The 22304-nt window shown below is 37.7% G+C and overlaps 1 protein-coding gene across 9 annotated transcripts in view; it reads right to left on the reverse strand.

The window, feature by feature from the left end:
- CADPS2 (calcium dependent secretion activator 2) overlaps positions 1-22304 on the reverse strand; it is a 288094-nt gene that overhangs the window by 184726 nt on the left and 81064 nt on the right. For all 9 annotated transcript variants that reach the window (XM_064656126.1, XM_064656123.1, XM_064656127.1 and 6 more), the window contains exon 3: positions 7296-7628. In XM_064656126.1, coding sequence (XP_064512196.1) covers positions 7296-7628 — 333 coding nt within the window. The remainder of the gene's footprint in view (positions 1-7295; positions 7629-22304) is intronic.

The raw sequence follows: 22304 nt of genomic DNA on the forward strand, positions 1-22304 counted from the left end.
CAAAGCCCGAAACAACTTCCTTATTTCTTTGTGCTACAACAGCCATTCTGCACTTGTTGAATGCCAAAGACAGTCTTAGAAAACAAAACAGGTTGAAAGAACACTCTGCAGCCAAAATCCCAATGTCTATGATTCCCATTCTCAGGGGAGGTGTAAGACAGAGCAGGGGAGATGGGTAATTCTCAGCTTCTCTCTGCTGATTCCTAGTCAGGCCTGGCTTACCTCTTCTGGCAAGAAAGGTGATCCACAGGAGAATAGGGCTACAAGGACACTAACTCAGTCAATGCAAGTAAATGCACTAGTCTATGAGTGCTGATAATCTCACAGTTTACTAAAGACCCTACATGTCCAATTCCTTCACACAGCTGCAGAGCAAAGCACAAAATCAGAAGCCACAAATGCACAAAGAGCTCTATGACAGAAAAAATCCATATGTAAGATTAGCTCAGTTGGTTAGAGCATGGTGCTAACAACAGTGAGGTTGTGGGTTTGATCCCTGTATGGGCCATTCACTTAAGAGCTGGACTTGACGATCCTTTTGGGTACCTTCCAACTTCAGATATTCTGAGTAATTCTGTAAATTTTGTCTTAAAAGTAATTAAACATGTAAAACTATCCTTCACAGTTTTTTCTTAACAGTTATACTGAACAAATAAAGCTTTGAATATTTTCATGTTTTTCAGATGACCCATTTGTTTTCCTTTTAAAGGTAGATGTCAGTCAATTTTCCTCATCCAATAGCCAAATAAGAAGGATGCTGCAATACCTCAAGTACTGAAAATGCATTAATGTTGCCAATACACCATTTCTCCCTGGTATTTCCTCAGTATTCCTTTAGCTATAAAAGAACCACTTCAAAGTATTTCATTATATAGCTTGCAAAGCTTTTAAACATTGTTTAGAGTCAGATATTTAAACATGATAAAAAGGTAACTTGCTTTTCTGGAGATGTTTTAATATTCTTTCCATCACTCTTCTATCATCAGAGTAAATGACAACAAATCAACACCCTTTGGGGCAATCAGAGACTTTTTTCCAAAGTAAACTCTGCCATTATATAAAAAACATTTGTTTACAGGATAAAATTCTCTCTCCCCAGGCTATTTAAATACCATTAGTGCATGCTAACAGAACTGAAGCACTTCAAGTTACAAGACCTTCTTTTTCATCAGAACTCATGTTACTAAGCTGAAAATCCAAACTGGCTTGACAAACACTGTTCATCTTAGCTCTGGATATCTCACAATCTCATTAGAGAAGTAATCTTAGGGGGAATATTTGTAAGGTTGCAGCACTATTTCCCAAAGCACTGAAACTTTTGTCTTGAGCATGACCTACTTAAACCTCTCGAATGGAGGTAAAAGACCAATGAAGCACTTCAGGAAAAAAAAAAGATAATCATTGAAATAACAAGATAACCATTGAAATAACTTCATATTAAAGTCCTGTGTGCCTGTAATCAAGAGTGATATCTCCTGAAAAACAGACAACATATCAAATCCTATAAGAAATGACAACTTATTTCTCCATTGAAATATTAGGTTTGAATTAGTCTGCTCTCGCTGAAGAACAGGCAGTGGCAGATCATTTCTCCCCTTGAAGAACAGGATAAAATCAATCAGAAAGCAGATTTTTTTTTGAGGGAGGAGGGCAAGGAAGAAGATATATTCAGGTATTCACAGGTACTAGAAGCCAAAAGTAGATATGAACAAGACTGAACTGTGGACATTTGAATGTTTCTGCTATAAAAGGCATGAAACACTTTTCAGGATGATAGACACATAGAAGGACTAACCTGTCTGTGAGGAAGGACATCATTATTGCCCCATGACAATGTGCGGAAACTTTCTAGACTCACATTTATCATATAAAAACACAGTCAGCACCTGAATACTGACTATAACTCTACAGTTTCCCATAGTCCTACAAAATCATTGCTTTTCTTCTCCCCAGAGATTTCCCATACCACTGCAGTCCTTTTTGCCCACTGAGAGCCCAGACAGCTTCTCCCCTGACTCCAGCCCTGCCTGCAGCCCACTCTGCAGTGTCTGCAAAACTGGCTTTTATCTAGAGAGTAAAAACCTCCCCTGCACTGGGGATGTGCATCAGCTGCTTCCTATCAGTAAAATCCTAGCAGGTAAGGCCTGAAAGTAGCAGATCTCCTATATAAAGCATGTGATCAGCACAAGGGTTTGGTTTTTCGTTTTCTGGTTGGTTTTTTTTTTCATTTTTATAAAAAAAAAAAAAAAAAAAGGCAATGGGAATATCTCAAGCCAGGTACATCAGTGGATGTCTTAGCTAAAACCTGATGCTACCTTTAAAACACAACAATGGACCTTACCAACATTTTTCACAGGTTATTTTGTTGCATAAGGTATAATTTTTTGTGAAATAAGTAATGACAGTCATTGGTGACCATTGGAAATATACTGGCTTAACTGAAGCCCTGGTCACATTATAACATCTCAAGCAGTAAGTATCTTTTCTTGTGATTAAAAAAGACTCAGATACACATACGGCATAGAAGTACATGTTCTCGAATATAGAGACCAAATAATTTTTCTTCCTGTGCCATGCCTCAACTTAATTAACAAATCTGCTTAAGTTTTGGTCTATATACTAAAAGGCAATCTTAGTACTTGTTTAATTACTCAAGAAAAAGATTATCAACACTACATTGAAACTTTCTGCACAAAGAAGTCATTATTCTTTTGCTTCATAAACTCACATTTGTCCCTATAACTTATACAGAGTATGAAAGTTTCTAAGGAAAATATCCAGAAGTATGGAAAAATTGTGATCTGCGAAATAACTGCACTACTTTTCATTATTTTTACCAAGGAAACCATCAGAACTAAAAACACAAAAGTCATGAAGGTCTTGTTGCAAATTAAATTGCCCTTAATTTGACTTTTTTCCAAAACTGCACAATTAACTGGAATTCAGTAAAGTGCTGGGTGAAAGACTCCAATTGTATTCAGCACCATCAGCAGACTTCAGTTCAGTAGAAATTCTTCACAGAAACTATTTTTGGAATTAAAAATAAAAAAAAATATTACAGAAGATAAAATATAATCCATTGTTCTTAATATTAGATGCTTATACAAAGAGTTGCATCTTGCTAAAGCTAAAGATAATAAAGGATGTGAACTAGATACAACACAAGGATTTTAAACAGGGAATTACATCCTGAAGCAAAGTACCATATAAAGATATTTTCAAAAGAATTAGTTTGTGGTTAATTCCCAAAAAGTCAACACTAGAAGACTTAGTAAATAATTCTTCTTAAAAAATGTTACATCATATTTAAAATTACTTGTCAAAAAAGAGAATGTGACTTGCAAAACATTTTTCATTATGAAAATCAGTATTGTTCTCTTCTCCTGCCACCCAAGAAAGGGATTTACATCGGCCAAAAAAGTCAGCCTTATAAAGGTACTTTCAAAATAAAATAAACTCTTGTGTGGAGTTATGATTTACCTGATACAGAAATTCTGGTACTGATGAAGTGGCGTAATAATAGTAGTAAAGTCACACATCAGTTTGACTTTCATTGTGACTTTCTGCAAAGTTATCCTCTACATCAGTGAATAATTAAAAAAAAAAAGAGAGAAGAGAAAAAAAGATTATATCATGTTTGATGTCTATAAATCAAAGAAATTGTAACAACAGTTTGGCCAGGCATCTCAAATGCAAGTCAAGGAGCTCATTAAGTCCCAGATAACTGGCAATCATTCCTTTATCATGAAATACAGCTCAAGGCAGCGCAATGTAAATAAAAAATTAGGTGAAAGTGATTCACTTACAAAACTGAACCTTTTAATCACAAAGAGATGTGGGTGGTTGGCAGCAGTCACTGGCCTTTCTCTAAACTGATCATAGAAGAAGTCTTCAACATCCTAATGAGAACATCCTGTTAATGTTCACTGCCTAAGGACAAGCTTAGGCATTTAGTGGATGTTAAAAGATTGTGACAAATAGTTATTCTTCAAAGAAAAATGCAAAAAATTCTCATAGCTATGTGGACTATGTTTGATAGCGTCAGAGAGCTGGTCTATTACTATCACTTTATTTTTGGTTAAGTTATTCTGCTGGTTGAACGAACATTGCTATCAAACAAAGGATAGAGACTGGCAACTAGTGTGGACCCACAGGAAGCCCCACTCTAAGAAAATTGTCTGATGGGCTGCTGTGAGATACCAGTGGTGTAAAAGCTGAAGAGAATGTTCCATTTAGAACAGGTTGGGGAAGAGAGGCTGCTGAAATCCAATAAAAAGTTTTCAAATGCAGAGAAAGTCAGAAGGATGAGGCTGGCAGACAATACTTCCTACTGTTATACACAGCACCCTTGTCTGCTTAGCAGACCTGTAGGTGCAGGATAATTTACTCTTACCATCAACATTGTAAGACATTTTTCTGTTTCCTATTTGCAACAGGCTAAAAGATACAAAGAAAAAGGGGGAAAGAAAAAGACAAGAGTTTTCTGCACAAATTCTAACTACAGATTTGCTGATAAGGGCAGCTGTTTCTCAGCAAAATATACAGAATTTCATACATCTGATTCTCTGCTAGAAGCACAGGCTAGAAGCCAAAGTAATCAAAACCTCTATCAAAAATACAATTTTAACATCTGTTTGGACTTGGACTTATCTTACTTCTCCCAGACACTATTGATTATCATTATCTGCAAGTCTCTAGTATTTTAAACAGCATTGGCAAAGGGAAATTAAAGTGAGCATTTTCATACAAACACAGACAGAGGCTTCTAGGGCAGAATGAATACTACTGTTGCTGACTGAAATCTGAGTCTTATCTTCCTCTCATCTTCTATGAATACACTGTCAATAGAAAGAAATAAGATACAGTCTAAACTAAAATATTTATTAAAACTATAATGAGAAGTAAGGGATTTTGCGGAAGGAGAAAAGACACTACATTATCAGAGAGACTTGTTGCTGTCTGCACTGCACTTCCTGGGAAGGCTGGGTATGACTGCTTTGGTTTATTATGTGCTTGACTGGACCACAAGAATAGGATATGAAAAGTGTGTTTGGTGGCAACTCTTGGAGTACATAATGAAAGTTTCTGCTTTAGCAAAGTAACCTCATCCTTGCCTCAGAAAACTAAAATCCTCAGAAAGCTAGAACCCCGAACAAGGGTATATCCTTGAAGTCTTTCCCTCTCCATTCTTTCCAGCTTGAAATACCCAGGTGCTCATGTATCTGCTCCCAAAGAAGTAAGTCTCTCTTCCCATCCTCCAATACTTTTATGAATCCAGGGTAAACACTGTGTCCTTCAGAGGCCTGTGGGGGAGATTTTACAACCTTCAGTGCTCAAAAGCAGGAAGATCAAGAGAAGCGCCTTCTCTTAATCCCATTGAGGCATCTGTGCACATGTCAGGGTGGTCAGTCTTTTTCCCTTTTTACCTACAATGAGATTATTTTCTGTTTAATTTTCAATTAAAAAAGAAGAAAAGAAAACCATTCCATGCTCACAGTTTTACCATGTTAGAGGACAAAAATGAGCCACTGGGATGTTTCAATCTCTCCATAAGTTATGGCCTCATCAACATTTCTACAATTAAGAACCAAAATAAAGAAGCCTTCAAGTATACAGATAGAACAACCTAGTGGACTGTATCATCAGAACCACGTTATACTAAGGGAACAATTTTCTTGTTTAATTGTTCAAAGCTCTACAATCACACTCTTTTATATTCCTCTAGCCCAACGCAGACTAACAGCAGATTTTGACCACTCACAGTGACATACAAAGGAAGATTTAGCAATTGTCAGGCAGCAGAGGAGAGAGAAATCCATGCAGACTTTCTACTACAAGTAACAGGTTATCAACTTCTGGGGAAAAAATTGTGAATTTTTCATGTTTTCAGGTATTGGAACAAGTTGCCCAGAAAGTTTGCACAGTCTGCCTCCATTCATAGAACTTTTGAGACCTTCCTGATAAAGCCCTCAGTAACCTAATCTGTCCTCACAGTTGACCCTGCTTTGAGCAGGACTGAATGAGGTCTTATCCAAACTGAACCATCCCATGCCTCTGTGTTCTATTGTATATAAACCCCTCCCACAAATAAGTAGAATTATTACCACAGATTTCAGTGCTTCTTTATTTTGTTACCAACCTGCATATCCCAGAGGTTAGCTTCATGATTTACATGTATGTGAATTAACAGGCAAAAGGAAAAAGAGGGGGCATACAGGAAAAAAAGAAGGAATACTTGCTATCTCTCACTGCTCATAATTCGATGCAGAATAGAATATTACACTTTCTCATTATGAAAGTTGGACCTATGACCCTGAGAAGTGTTAAACACCACAGATGTTTCAATTATAGAATAGTTACATGATTTCATGCCACACTAATCCATAAATGAAGTAGGCAACAAAGTCCCAAGATTCCTCGTTTGTTCCTGTATTAAGATGGCCCATAACTACAAGCCAACCTTTAGCATAATATACAAAAAACAGCTTAGCTGTAATCTGGTTCACCATTTTATAGACAGGGCAGAAAGCTGTGTGAGCTCAGTTTAAATGCTACATCCACATTGGCTGGTTGTGAGACTTGCAAAAATAGCTCAGTTTTCTTCAGGTTTTTCCTCCTAAGTAACTGCTAATTTACACTTGCATCACTGTGAAGACTGGCTAATAAAATATTTTTACATACCAATTACAGTACTGATTAGTGAGAGATTATACATATAAATCTAAATATGACTGTTGAATAGGCTGTCTTGGCCTCAGTAATTTACGGGGAACATCACTTATCCAACAAAACAACAAAGTAAAAATGTGCAAATTAACTTGATAGAGAGTGCTTGAAATGGAACTCATTTAGTTCTAACATGTGAACCTTCTAGACACTAGATGGCCAACAGCATCCTGAATCACCTGTCATCTATTTACGGCATAAAATTTCTTTTAAAGGTATATACACATGCTCAGAAATGTATGTATGTGCATATGTAATTTATATGAAGGTATGCAGGTGTACAAACCATAGAACATTCCTCAGAATCACCCGAATCACCAGAGCTGTCACACTATAAAGGTGTCAGGAGATCCTGTAGCATAAGTATCATATACTCTGGCATACCCTTTTTCCAAGTGCTCAGCAGTGACCCAACCACGGAGAGATTCCTTTCTCAGTAGTCTCATCTCCTTGGACTGTGAAGCAGTACCTAAAACTGAAGGATTCTACATGCAGGGAGGAAGCACTTGATCTGCTGGCAAGGGGGAGATATTCTGGACAGAACAGAACTGAATGACACCAATACTTACTTGACAGGCATTATAAATCAACTGGTGTTCCAATTTTTTGATCCCTAGAATCTGCTGAAACATTTCATAAAGCTGTTCCTTGCTCAGAATCAGCTCTGATACAGCACTTAAGGCCATTCTATTTGGCTGTTTGCAAAAGTCCTCTTCTCCCCTGTATATGGCATCGTATTTGGCTAGCCAAGAACTTAACACTGTCTCTTTGCTTAATCCATCGATTTCCGGCAAACTTCGGACTCTCTTTTCTATGTTTTTCTTAAAAACATCTCTAAAGTCACTTGCAGAACATCCTCCACTGTGGACCATTCTTGCAACCCGATCACTCTTGAGAAATACCTTTTAAAATAAAAGAAGAGAAAAAAAAGAAACAGAAAAAGTTAGGCATGGACACAAACACAAAACAATCCCTTATTAAGGGATTACAGGCCAAGTTTGCTATGTTTTTCACAAACAAACAAGTGGCCATTTTGAAAAAGTAAGTTTCTGCATTGAATTAGTACTTACACTAAGTAGTTTCTGAAGTATTTATGCATAAATTTACAATAGCTAGGCTAGAAAGAACTTTGAATTAACAGCAGCTAATTTAAAATTTACCTAAAATGAGAGACAAACTCAGGGGAAAAAGAAACCCAACCCCCCAAAAAACTAGAGAAACAACTGAGAGAAGAAAGACACAAAGACACAGAGCTATTTCTACTACTGTAGATACAATACTGGTGACACAATATGGGATTCTCTGTGTAAAATTCCCAGAGACCAACATAAAAATACCCTCCCAAGTACTCATACTCTAAGATATGAAAAGGCAAATTACAACAACAAATCAATTAAATCAGCATCAGCATTCTGTAAGAACTTTTCAGTGTTCAAGGATGGTATTCATCTCTTCTTTTAATAAGGGCCTTAGCAAGGTTGATCTGTATGTGGCCTGTACATAGCTCATTTCTAGTAGCAAGTCTCATGAAATTGTTCCTCTACAAGCTGCAACCGACAAAAAGGTGACCTGCGTAAACAACTGTGCCTTGAGCAAGAGATAAACTACATCATGCCACTGAAAGCATAACTTGGGGAGAACCACCTGGCTTCCTGCAGCAAAGGGGATGGATCAGGGCCCTCCACCCTACACAGTTCAGCCTGCTGGGGGCTGCTTGGGTCCCACACCAACACCCCACGCACAGCTGAAATGCAAGGAACAGAAGTGAAACCACAAAGTTGAAAGAGATTTCCTATCCGTCACCTTTCTGACTGCCTGCTCTCTTCAATCAGATGTATGAGCTGGAAGTTAACTATGTATTTTCAGATAGTCGTTTTAGTCACTGAGAGCTATGAAATCACAATGAATGTACAGAATAGCACAGTAGAGCTCTTACTCCATTTAATATCTCATGTGAGAAGACAGTGCACCTAACAACCAACCTAAAACACTACTGTGCATCGCTTATACAAAACAATGGAGTAGGAGTGGATCTAAAAAGCTGAGCAGAGAGGAGTACACAGACACAAACAGATCAAGAAAAATGTATTCTAAAAGTTTCAGTGTTTGTCAATGCATGTACTCTATTTTAAAATTTTGTTACTTACAAAGCACATCTTTCAACAGGTATCCTAATTGATATTGTACACAAGGTTGCAGATTAAGCCTAAAAGTACTTGCCCAAACAGATTATTCAAAAAAACCATCACCAATATATGCTAATCACATTATATGCTCTATCTGTACCAAGATAGATTTCCTTTTATGGAAACGTAAGTATCTAAGGTTAAATTCTCATCCATAATGAGACCTGACATGGTTACTGTCAATTAATGTTTATATTAATTTCCTCAAAATGCTACTCAAATATCGAATTTAATTTCAAAATACATAATAGTCAGAAGTTCCACTAAGCAATAAAACATCAACACAAACAGGTACATGGATATTAAGTCTTTCCTTGTTCTAACAGTCTGCAATTACAATGATTCATTCCTCCAACAGCTTCACTAGAAAGCAAACAGGAAAAAAATTACAAAAGATGACTTCAAAATAATTTCAGCTACTTTCATAAACAACACTTAATCTTCCATCATATTAGTCTGCACACCCAGTGAGAGAAAGAAGATGCAGAAGACAGAAAGAAATTAAGAATATTTATAGACACTTTCCACCCAATGTCTCATATCCATGCAAGACTACATGACCCTATGTATTGCTAATATAACTGGATTGGTCTTCTTAAAAAAAAACCCAAACAAAAACAACCTGCAAAATATATACTGTAAGATCATCAGAATATGGTTCACCATTCATTATCTTCTTTCATTCATATTGTTCCAAACCATTAATTCTGAATGCAAGAGCTGAGAAGCTGTTACCATTTTTCTTTATTTATGAACCATACTAATTCAAAATTTATTTCTGATTCTGAAGTCGATTTTCCAAGAGACTGCAGGAAAAATCTATTCCATTTTTTAACCACTTAAGCATGGAAGGGAAACACTATTGTAACACTTGGTGTGTGTTACATTGACAAAATAATGGCATATTCATGTTGGACAAAGCAACAGGTATGTGCACATACAAAATACAATCTGCATGTATCCCTGACCCTAAAATGTTCCCTTCTCATGTATTTTGGGTCACAAACTACATTGTTATTAAATTTTCAAAAATTATTGCAAGATAATTCTTTTGCAAGATGCGGTGGATATAGAAGGAATTTACTCAAAATATAAAGCCAAGGTGTGGCTAACAGACTATGAAACATGGTTGGTTATGAAAAGGAATCCATTGGACTTAAGCTTTTATTGTACTATTTGAATAGCAATTTACCAAATTTTTTCCTGAGAGAAAAAAAAAAAAAAGTACAACTTTTATTTATGATAATTAAAAAGCAATAATAGCATTTTAACAAACCCACTCAATTTTCAAGACTTTGTTAGCAACAGAAAACCATAAGAGAATGGAAATTCCATTAGGAATGTACCATATGTGTCTCAAATTTAAAACACTAACATGCATTAAGAAGCTATTATATGTCTCGTTATTCCTGTTCCTGAAAGACATATGCTACTCTTCACGTTGAATGCAAAATCTTTTGCTTCAGTTAGATTTCTTGAGATGTGTCTCTTGAGTTTCAGAGCTTTTCTGAGCCATTTTATGACTGCTTAAAAAAAAAAACCAAACAAAACCTAAACCTGTCGCTCAAAATGCACACAACACCTCTGGGACAGTAAACGTCTAGACATATAGACACCATCTGAATCAGCTTATCACCTTTCTGTACAAGGATTTCAAGCTGCGTCGTAGTTTTTTTTTACTTACTTTTTTAAATTCTGGCATTACTGGATCCAAGCCCTTAGTACCCTATATGTTCCAGGATTCAAGCTCTTAGTACCTTGTATGTAGGTGTGTCAGGGATGCACTTGGCCCCTTAACCAAACCAGCAATAGTTTGGTACAGGCTCCAAAGGAGGTAATGGCCTGGGCCGTAGCTGGGCCAAGAACTCCTCTAGTTCCAATCTGTTCTCTGAAAACCCACAAAAGAGCAGAGTGACCCAGTGAGCATCGATGCATATGAGCTTGGAACACTGATCATGCATTTCACACATGAATAGAAGGTGGCTTTTCCAAGAGTCATTTATCAAGAAACAACAAAATCTGTGGGTACAAGAAATCTCATGCACACCTTTCCTATCACATGTAATTTGACTAAAAACCAACCACTGTGTTCCATGTATATGACAGCTCAAGTAAGTTTTCTTTGAGCTCTTCCAGCTAAACAGCCTGGCTGAACAATGGTGATCTTTGCTTGAGCTCGGATGGCTCTCAAGGCTGCTCCTTGAGGCTGAGAGACCCATAACCAAGGGCAGATCTTTGGTAAGACAACCATATCATGCATAACCTTTTAGCATGATAACTTTGACTTGTGCCTTGGTAGCTTTGAATCACCATTCAAATGGTTGTGCCATACAGTAATAGAGTAAACCCTGACATCAAACTTTAAGTCACACTTTCACAACATCATATTAAGACCACTTTTCTAATCACAGAATCAGGCAAGGTGAAAGGGACTCACAAGGATCACCGAGTCCAACTCCCGACCCTGCACAGGACCACCTCCAAGAATCATACAAGGAAGTTGTAGACTGCGATGAGGTCTCCCCTCAGTCTCCTCTTTTCCAGGCTGAACAGACCAAGTAACCTCAGCTGCTCCTCATACAGCTTCCCCTCAGGGCCCTTTACCATCTTTGTTGCCCTCCTTTGGATGCTCTCTAAGAGCTTAATATCTTTCTTATATTGTGGTGCCCAAAGCTGCACACAATATTCGAGGTGAGGCTGCACTAGCGCAGAGCAGAGTGGGACGATCCCCTCCCTCAACCGGCTGACGATGCTTTGCCTGATGACACCCAGGACACAGTTGGCCCTCCTGGCTTCCAAGGCACTGTTGACTCATATTCAGCTTGCTGTTGACCAGGACCCCTACCTTTCACAATGCTTCTTTAAGCAATCTAAATCACCCACTCAGGACAAGGTGCAGTAAAACACTGCAGCCCTTACACACAGAGAGGGCCTCTAAATAACAGGTCACCCAAGAGTTGTGGTAGCTTCCTACTTCTATTGCTATGATTACTTGTACGCCATTCTGAACTAAGCATAAAACATTCTTTTCTTCTAGACTACCAATCACAGGTAGTCTAACAGGATCCTCTGCATTGATGCAGACCATAGAAGATGCTTCATTATCCTCACTCGGGCATTTGTAAGTGATGGCACCAACTGCTCCAACTGATGTTGCATACTTTATTTTACACGTAAGTCTCCAAGCCCCAGGAGCTACCAGCTCACCGGCCTGGTTAGGAGTTTTACTATAACAGGGTTCTTTAATACCTCTAGATAGCATCAAGAGAATGAACCATGGGCTTGTTCCCAAGGAACTTCTTTATTAATTTAGGGGAGTAAATAAGGGAACTTGGCCAAAGTTCAAAAGGACACCACACAAAAATGTTCCACCACAATACTGACTCAGCATATACTACTAATCCACACACTTCAGTCAAGATCCAATAAATCCACAACACTTAAGGCAAAATCCAATCAGTTCCACAACACGAAAATCAAGATCCAATCCCTCCAGCTCCAAACCATCATAAGCATCAAGAAAGGAGCAAAGAAAGAGAAGCAGAGGGAGCAAGAAGAGAGAAGGAGAAAGAGGGAGAGACAGATTATATAGCTACCACTGAAGCCTTGTAGAAGACCAGCTCTCACAAGTCCGATGGCAGGGCCATGAGACAAGGCAAACATATGCCTTTGGTTTTATCTGATGTGTTCTGCACTCAAGCACCTGCTGTGCTTTGTACTACTACCGCAAATCAAGTTTATGACACAAAGAATAACTCTTTAAAAAAGGACAGCAATTTTCAGGTCTAAACTGAGCTCTAAATTTTCTGAAAAAGACAACCATTCTCTTTCTACAAATTAAAAATAATTGAAATAAGTTTCTTTTGGATGGGACATGCACCATCATGCTGTGCTAGAAGCATTACTTGAGGCAAAATGAAGCATAGGATATTTACTATGTAATATTAAAGGGCCCTTTGCTGCTACTGGGGTAGGTCCTCAAAGTCTCCCATACTACAGCTCATTAGCAACTCTTGTCACAGTCAGCAGCTACTACCAACTTTACTTTAAGTTCTACTTGTTCCACAGGAACAAAAATATTCCCCATTTCAGTGTTTAACATGAGCAGTGTTCTCTGGGATCAGCTCACACACCCCTCAGTAGTTCTATCGCAGTCAGAAACCACACAATGCTTCACACCAAGAGCTGGAGCTAGTTTGATGAAGGCACAGAAAACTTCTGACAGTTTGGAGAACAGCTCCCACAACTACGTATTTTAAGAACAAAGGCTTATGCCTGGTAGGAAGTAACATATTAAAACCAGCACTGTTTGCTGCTATACATTGGAGTTGCAGAAAAAACACACTGGTTCAGATATGATATTCTCACTGCACTTATGAGAGTCTGGAAAAAAAGAAAAAAAACTCCAAAAATTGGTAAGTTGATGTTTACATTAGCTCTACTAAGCACACTACAAGAACAAGATCATTTAGGGTCAAAAATAAATAGCTAATGCGGTAGCATCATACATCCAATAGCACACGGTAATTATTTTTATGCTACTTGAATAAAATTACTGCATTGGCCATTGAAATAGCATTTATATTCTAAGAGACTAACAGTTATCAATGTATTTTAATAATTTTTGGCTGCTGAACATGAGTGTAAATTGAGCTACTTGATGAGATTTGTTCAGTATTTTGAAATCAGAAGTACCTTTCATGTTTCTAGAAAAAAAAATTAACACTGGCTTGCAGGTCTTCTTCCTCCCTTGTTGTCTTTTATACCTAGAAATATCCTCCAGGGACTATTTTGATTTTTTTAATATGAAATTATCAGAGTTAAACTGTCTTAGTTTTTAATCTATGTAAGTTTTCAGAACAGAGTCCTCACCTGCAAAAGATACTTAAATTTTAAGAAATCACACTAATAAACTCTTATTTCTCTATTTCAGTATTTCCATCATTATTTTTTTAGTCAAAGGTTACTTCTCCTAGAAGCATACTATATTGTACAGTTTTGTCCTAATTCAGGAGGGAAAAAAGGTGAAATAAAAAAAAACACATAAATTTCGGTTAACAGTGAGGGATTTTTTGTTTTTAAAATCTCCTTAAAGCATCACATTACATGAAGGTGAGAAAAGGTAATAAATTTAAAGTAATAAACCATCATCATCCAAAGAGTCATAATCTTCTTTTAATACTTTTCCTTTTTTTTTTAATATATCTACTACCCTTCCTGAGCATATTAGGCTATGATTTCTTCTTATTAAGACTAACGGTTTGGAAACAATCACAAGTTGAAATCTTTAGGTGATATACTTTGCTTTCTTCAACTCTTTTGGGCACATTGGACATTTTCCACAGCTTAGCAACCAGCTGTCTGTAAAAAAACCGACCAAAACTTCAACTCTTGCAAACCAAAATGTGTGCTACTGCTTCAGGCTTACATGTTTGTAAGTGTACTATACAACACTGTGCACTGGGATTTGTTTCTCTGCCACCTTTTTCAAACTGGCACAAGCAAATTCCCAAAGTCTACTCAAATTTCTGTTCCTGATGGCTACACATTTCACAGACTTATGTATTGCAATGTTCATGCCTTAGGCACAAGAGCAAGCAGAAAGACAATCACCATAAAAAATGAACAAAACAATCTCACCCAGAAGCAGTGTTTTCTCCTGGATTCATTTATTAAAGTTATCCAGATGCCCTTTTGCAACAAGCATATTTATCCTCCTTTCAAGGCTGACAACAGCAACAATAGTTTTTGCACCCTAGTGAGGCATAGAAAGTTATGTATACAGATTGTTGCCTACAGGAGCAGTTTGTGGATTACTTTTGCTATACCTTCACTTGGAACAGCCACTGTGATCTTCACTTTAAAAGTGTACTTCCCCCTTTGACCAAGCCCCAGAGTTCACTGGCTGTCTGAAGCATGCTGAGGGACTTTGTACACCATGGTGCACATGGCCTCAGGTGGTACCACCATTCTGGAGTTTCTCCAAATATCACCTCAATGTACAACTCCAAAGCGGTCCAACTTCCCTCCTGAGTGACACTGCTCACCCAGGCAATCAATGTTCACATGGTTTGAGATCTCTGTGGGCTGATCCACACATATTAAACACTGGCAGCCAGAAAGATGAAAATCATCTTCCCCCCGCCAAAGATGATGACCAAGTACCCTCACGCTAGACCCTGCATGAGAGTAATTAGAAGCAAGCAATTACCAAAATGACTTCTCATCTTTCAGTTGTCTATGCCAGGGAGAAACTAGCTGATAAATAGGCAATAAAATAGCAGAAATGATCTGCATATTTCAAAATGTTGTGATGCTTGGTTTGTTGAAACATAAGAAGCAGCCAGCTGTTAAAAAAATCTTTGTAAGTCTGTGTCCAGTAATGGCATTGAGCAATCTGATGTGCTGCTAGGGAGAAAACACTGTTTCCTCTGCATATTGCTTTCCTCCTGTCTAGGATGTTGTAAGAGTGCTGCAGACAATGTCATGAGGTCTGAAATCACACCTATATATATTAACTCATCATTCCTATTTAATCATGGAAATAAATGCATAAATGAGACTAGAGATCGAGCAGTTTCTGTGCAGGCCCAGGCTTTTCTATCCATCAGCTCTCTCCTGATAAAAAAGCCATATTATCCCTGTAGATGTTTCTCAAGATCTTCATATATAGGAGAAAGAACACACTGCATGCAGTGGATGTAGAATAAATCATGAAGTTCAACAGTTCCACAGCAGAAATGGTGCTTCAGCTGTCAGCCTGCCAGAGAAAGACGACTGATGCAGACCATAAGCACAAGTGAAAGTATATTTTGTACTGAGCAACACACAATGCCAAAGGGAGAGAGAAAAGTTTTATGCCTTGAAGCACACATTTGTTTGCTTGCAAGTTAAATGCAGGGGTTGTCTTGTCACCACCCAGACAATTTACCAACAACCTATTCTTATGCTGTTTTCCCAATCTACTCAAGAATTGGCAATTACAGCAGATACGAAACTGCTTCAGCAGGAAGTTACAAAGTAGAGGTTTTCCTTGACCACATAAGGAATTTCTTCGTCCACTGTGTAGGGCTTAACCATGCTCACTGTCCTTGGTTATATCCATCACCATCGACCTGGCAAAGAAGTAATTTGCAAAGTCTCTTTTTGCCAAAGTGCATTTTCTTGGTTAGTAAAGTGAAATTTAATGAAAGCATTAGGAGCTCATCTGCACTTTGCTTCTCGAGTTTCTTTCCTCTTTATAACAGAGTTGACAGCTTGTTCCCCCGTATGCTGATCTTGCCTGACCAGAACTCCTCCCTTTGGTGATGAGAATTTCGAAGGGTCTATTTTAGCTAGCATAAGCCTGAAAAAGGCTGTTAAATTGAATGTGTAACACTGCATGCCTTGGAGAAATCACTGAAAAAAGGCTTACTCTCGCTTCACTATTGGTCCTGTTTATTTTCCAGCAAATTCCATAAGGAAAGTGTCCAACCCTGACTATGAGGGAAGAAAGTGAAGGATAACAAAACCAGGCAAAAATAATAAAGCAGAAAGAAGAGACTGAAGATTGAAAGAAACAGACTTCAAAAAGGAAACATTTATACACAAAAATAATAAGTAGCAAACACAGCCTTGCCAAAAGGATTAGAAAAAAACCATTTACTTAGCATATTTATCTATTTTACAATCACAGACGATGATCAGTTTATGCATAACTACCTCTGTACCTGCAAACTTGAGAAAAACATCCAGCTGCTTAAAATCAGTAACATACATTTCCATCTGCATTGCTAAAGAACTCCTCAATTCTCTGACTTTTCGGTGTTTACTTAGTGCTGTACAAAATACAACAAGCCCCAGCACTTTATCTCTTCTGATAGTGTTTATCTCTTAGGATACAAGCTTACTAAATATAACATCCAATTTCTTGCATTAACTTTGAGAAAAAGTGAAGTAAATGGGCAAGTACAATAAGGAAGAGAAAACAGTCCTTCATTTCTCTAAATTGTCCTCCAGAGTCACTCATGGTTCTAGTTTCTATTCCACTTGACTGAAAAGTAGAAGTTATATAAGTGACAGTTTTCATCATTGGTACTGCACTGGATTCATTTTTTCACAGATGAAAAGAATTGGCTATTTCACTTCCCTATTACCATAAATGTTCTCCTGCATTAACCATTTTCACCTAAGTATAGATTAATAGCTTTTAGTTCGAATGAGCATACAACTCTATCTCTATTTTTAAACACAATACCAGGCAGTCTATAGTCAGAGCAGGTCTGCTGAGATCCTTTCAGTCCCTACTGCCCACCACCCCCCTAAATACTTTCATTTAAAATAAGGACATTGTTTCAGGACATTTTTTTTTAACTGATCAACATCGCTTTTTTATTTCCAATTTATATATTCTGCCACTGCAGCAGAATGCTCAAAAAGCATATGAGCAAATAGGAATTGGGCTGAAGCCACTGAAATGTCATGAGACAACATTATTTTTTTTCTGTCTCTGTTTTAAAATTGAAAAAGTGCCATCGAACTGACAACTTAAGCAAATTATCTGGCAGTTTCTTTCCCTGTTCCATTTGGGTTTAGTGGCTTTTTTTTTGGTGGTGGTGAAGGGCACTTCAGATGGGGAAACAGGTTAAAGCGCTGAGTTCACCCTGCAGCCTAAGGAAACTGGAAAAGAACTGACACATCGCGAATACTGCAAAACTTGGGTAGTCACTGGAAAACAAAGACAAGAGTAGACCCTCTTAAGCCTTGTAAGGCTTATTGATGATGTCTTATCTTTTAATATGGCATATTCCTCCTGCTGTGATGCCCAGGATTTAAAGAAACAATACACACAGGGAAAAATGCAGCCCCTTTCCTTCTAAGAAAAAAACTTCTTTTGCATCCCATGAAGGATGACACAGTTTTAACAGTATTCTTGAGAATCAGATGTAGTGTGCAGAAGTGGCAGAGAAAAAGATCTATGAGAAAGAACCACAACTATGTAGTTCCCGTCCCAAAGCAAAAAAGAAAAGGCTGTCTGCTCCTGTTATCTCCTGTATGACCCAAGAGCTGCTAGGATAGTCCACTACGATTGTTTAAAAAATAAACCCATCATTACTAAAATAAGGGAAGTAAGAAAAAATAGGCTGAACAGGAGAAAAGAACATAACAACTACTGCAGACATCTAGAGCTTCATGACTGAAGACAAGTAAATAAAGAGATGCAAACCAGAAGATTAAAGGAGTACAACCCCATCTAGCTGGTAACTTAGCAGTTACTGAACTCTTTACAAAGAGAAAAAGGAAAAGTCTTACTATTTTATCTCCATCTGCATTTACACACTAAGAGAAAGGAACTATTCAGGGAAAAATAAGGACAAATCACCCTACAACCCATGTTTAGTTATGCTACTCATCTATTTTAGACCCCTTTCCATGTGCTGATCAAGGGCACACTCATCCAGAGGATAACCCAGAGCTCCTAATGCTCTGAAGCACTCCCTAGAGGAACCTCTCTCCCTCCACAATAGGGGCAGAGAAGCTCACAAAGATCCATTGTCCAGACTGTCTTACAAAGCATCCCAAGGCAAGTGGTGTGAATGCTTTCCAAAAGTTCTAAAGTGTCATGACAGAAGACTTCAAATCATTTGAGGAGAAACAGGATGGAACAACACAGTCAAGTTTAATTGCAAGCTGATGTGATAGATAATACTAGCTTTGTAATGAGAATGTATTTGGTATAATAAAAATTGCCTCATTGCCTCTTCCAAAAGACTATCTATACTTCAAAGTGTTTCTGTTTTAAGAGAAAGATAAAAACAATGGAATATGAGTGCAAATGCAGGCAGGGACAATGCATCATGAAAATGGGACTGCTTGGGGAAGTGTTTGTTTTGTCTGTACTTAAAATGCCTTATTATTTGTGCAGACATTTCTCAACAGCAATACTATCTCATCACTCATTAGAATGCATTTCTATTCCAGAAAGTGGTACAAAGGATATACAGAACTTCTAGACACCAGATCATTGGCACGTTGGACTTAGCTGCTAACTGTAGTCTTATAAATCTTTTTATTCCAATAAAACTTTCTTAAAAAGTCAGTCTTTATCATAAATACATTCCCTCTCTCTCTCGTTATAAAGTGTTATCTTTGTGTGTCAAAAAACAACAATACATTTTCCTTGATTAATTTTTCACAAGGGTGATCAATTTGTGGCATTGGTAGAAAAGTTATAATACACAAAAAAGCTTCAAAATGCATTCTGAATCTTAAATACTTTCTTAGATTTATTAATCACCCAGCTGGCTACACTTCAGACAGCAATGCTTCAATGGGAAGATTAATGAACATTTGGTCTGCAGTTTAATCCCTCCAGATTTTAGCATGCAAAATGCAAACTTTTTTAAGTTGGACTATTTTTATGCATTCCAATTATATGTCAAGGTCCAAATAGCTTTAATGGTAACTTTGAGGCTTCTTAGTCATAGTTTGCTCTCTGTTTAAAGTACTTAAGTTCTAGAAAATAGTAATTCACTACACTTCAGCATTCTCTAGACCATTTTAAAGATTACTTTTCAATATATCAGCTCAAGTCAGAAACACGTTCAATTTCTTATTTATTTATTTTATACAATCATCAGCTATTCTGCCTTGCTAGCAGTATATTCTATGGCAAAGACTTAACTGATCAAACAATGTAAGACACAAAAGTGAACATTAGCTTCTTCTCTACAGCCACTGTCTTCAGCCACAGTGACCAGTTATTGCCTCTACCTCTCAAAGGAGCAGCTGCTGCCTGCCAAGATCCCGGTGCCCCTAATCTTCATGGTTCCCATACTGCTTATGTAATGCCTGAAGTCCAAAAGAATGATACAGATGAGGTAAGAGTATTTGCACCCAGGCTGGGACAATGGCGAAGACATTGTCCATGTGCCTGTGCCCTCCTCTCTCAGCATTTCCACAACTATGCCTTTCCTCTTCTGTGCTTCCAGAGGGAGGTGCTGATAATAGCAGAACAACCTGTGAAACTTCATTTGCAGTGAATAGGGCAGGCTGAAATTATTACAGAGAAACATCTTCCTAGAGATAACTATGGTTGATTACAAAGGGACAAAACCCAGTTAACTGTCCAGTGTAACTCAAGATACTGCAAACAGTTTTGTTGGACATTTACGCATATAAGCAAGGAAAAAAAAACTTCATAGAGCTCTTATAATTGAGGGCCCCTCCTAAAAAGGACCCAAAGCCCAGAATTTTTTTGCTTCACAGTTCCCAGCAGCAAGTACAAGGTAGAATACTGAGGGTAGAAAAAGAAAGGAAAATCACCACCACCATGATGCTGAAAAGTTCTCCAGTTTGCTCCTAGTCCAGTTTCAAATTCACAGTAACAAGACTTCACCTCTTTCTCTTTTCTCTAATTACGGGCACTGGTTTCAATAAACTAGAAATATACAGGAACGTAGGCTTACTTTTCAGTTTTTTCTTTCAAATGACAGTAGTACCTCTATTCCAAAATTTTTTCAAGCTAAGCCAGTCAAGAGCTTGGGCAAGAAATGCAAATGATTTACAAATCAAACGTAATAAGCAAACAGACTTACCCTCCTGCTGTAAAACAGTGCTACTTGCTACTTATACCAAGATAAAGCTTAAGTTATTCAGGTATTGTGACTAACTATTAGTCAACATCCTAATATATTTTTAATATCCAGAGAGAACAGCACACATCACTTGTCACCTCTAAGGCTAAATCCTAAACACTGCAAAGCCAAAGTCTGATCAAAAATTCTTCTCATTTAGTTTTTGTACTGTTATTCTACTCAAATTCTAGTCATAATTCCAGTAATGCAAGAGATTTTTCATTTTTATTACAGTTTCTTTTAGACTATTCTGAAAACATATTTCCCACCTACTTATCTAAGAAGCAGACTTGCACTGATCTAAATAGTTTTTATAAAAAGGTAACTCAATTCTGCGTCAGGCTATTTGGAAACATTTGCAGTATTAATCTGCCAACTTCTGAAACACATTACTCATACCAAGGGCCTTCTGCCATCTTCTAATTTGATGGTCTAAAGTGCCCAGAATGATCATCTGAGGTTTTTTATTTTAATAAATTAATTTTATGACAGCCCAAAACAGCCTCCTTATTATGGTCACTTCTACAAATGATTGTACCTTTCAAGACACTTATTATTACAGACAGGTTAATTTACTGTGGAATTTGAATATATATCCTGATCACTATTTAAATACTGAAAAAAAAATCAGTTACAAAAAAAAAGCAGTAAGCTGTGTACTCAGAATTTGTATTGTGGTGTCACTTCAGAATTAATGCTTCACTCAGTGAAATAATTCAGATTATTTCACCCTTACACTAAGAATGGAGCCCAGAAAACTTGAAACAGGAAAAAGGCTAGAGAATTTGAACAGCTAAGGGGTAAAGATTAAGAAAAGGAACAAAACTATAACAAGAAACACCCTATCAGAAGGTAAGCCTAATAGTTGCTTGCAGTCACAAAGCCAGTACATAGCTGCCCAACAAGACTAAAAAAGTGAACTCTAAAAGTCAAGGAGAAAAGAGTTTTTACAAGACTGTTAGATTCAAACTAAAAAGCCTGGCATGTTGGAGTAAAGCTGCCTAGCAGTACAGCCGCGTCCTAGAGCATGTGCTGGCAGAGCTGCCACAACTAGGAAGGGGCACACATCTACAAGATGCTTGCAAGCTACAGCAAATACAAGAACGCTGCCTCGGCATTACCTTGAGCAGCCCTCGTTCTCCCTGCTCTGCCATCCGATTGGTTTTGGCAGGTACTTCTGCACATGGTGACAGAGCCAAGCTCAACATCTTTAACTTGCAAGATAATATATATTTTGGCAGGTTGCATTTGGAATCTATCTGCATTAAATTATACCGAAAACTTCGGAGCTTCCAGGCACAGAGCAAGGTGTAGCTTCACTCTCGCAATCCAGAAGCAGTTAGAGCTGCAATGTCGTCAAGTAAGAGATTGGCAGTGAAACAATCGTAGAGGCAGCTCATAAACACATTGTGAAAAGCAGGAAGACTTCACTGTCACTCTCAGCCTTTGGTCTTTTGGGATGCAAAGAACAACTGACATCAAAAATAAAACATCATTGAGCTAAGGAGCCACTGCTAGACTTGAATAAACCCTGAACTAAAATGTCAACAAAGGCAGTTATGTCTCAATGCCAGCAACAGGAACAGATTTACATTGAAATTTGACTGGATCTTGGTCCTCCTTCGAATAAAGGTTCATGCTAGCTTTGCAGCAATATTTCCCTCTACTTAAAAGCAAGATGTTACTTTTTCAGCAGCTAACTTTATGCCATTTTATATTAGACTGTATACCAACATTGCCTACATTCAGTCTAAATCAAACACATGAAAAAATACCA

Source organism: Pseudopipra pipra, chromosome 5 (assembly GCF_036250125.1).
Source record: "Pseudopipra pipra isolate bDixPip1 chromosome 5, bDixPip1.hap1, whole genome shotgun sequence".
Classification (NCBI taxonomy): domain Eukaryota; kingdom Metazoa; phylum Chordata; class Aves; order Passeriformes; family Pipridae; genus Pseudopipra; species Pseudopipra pipra.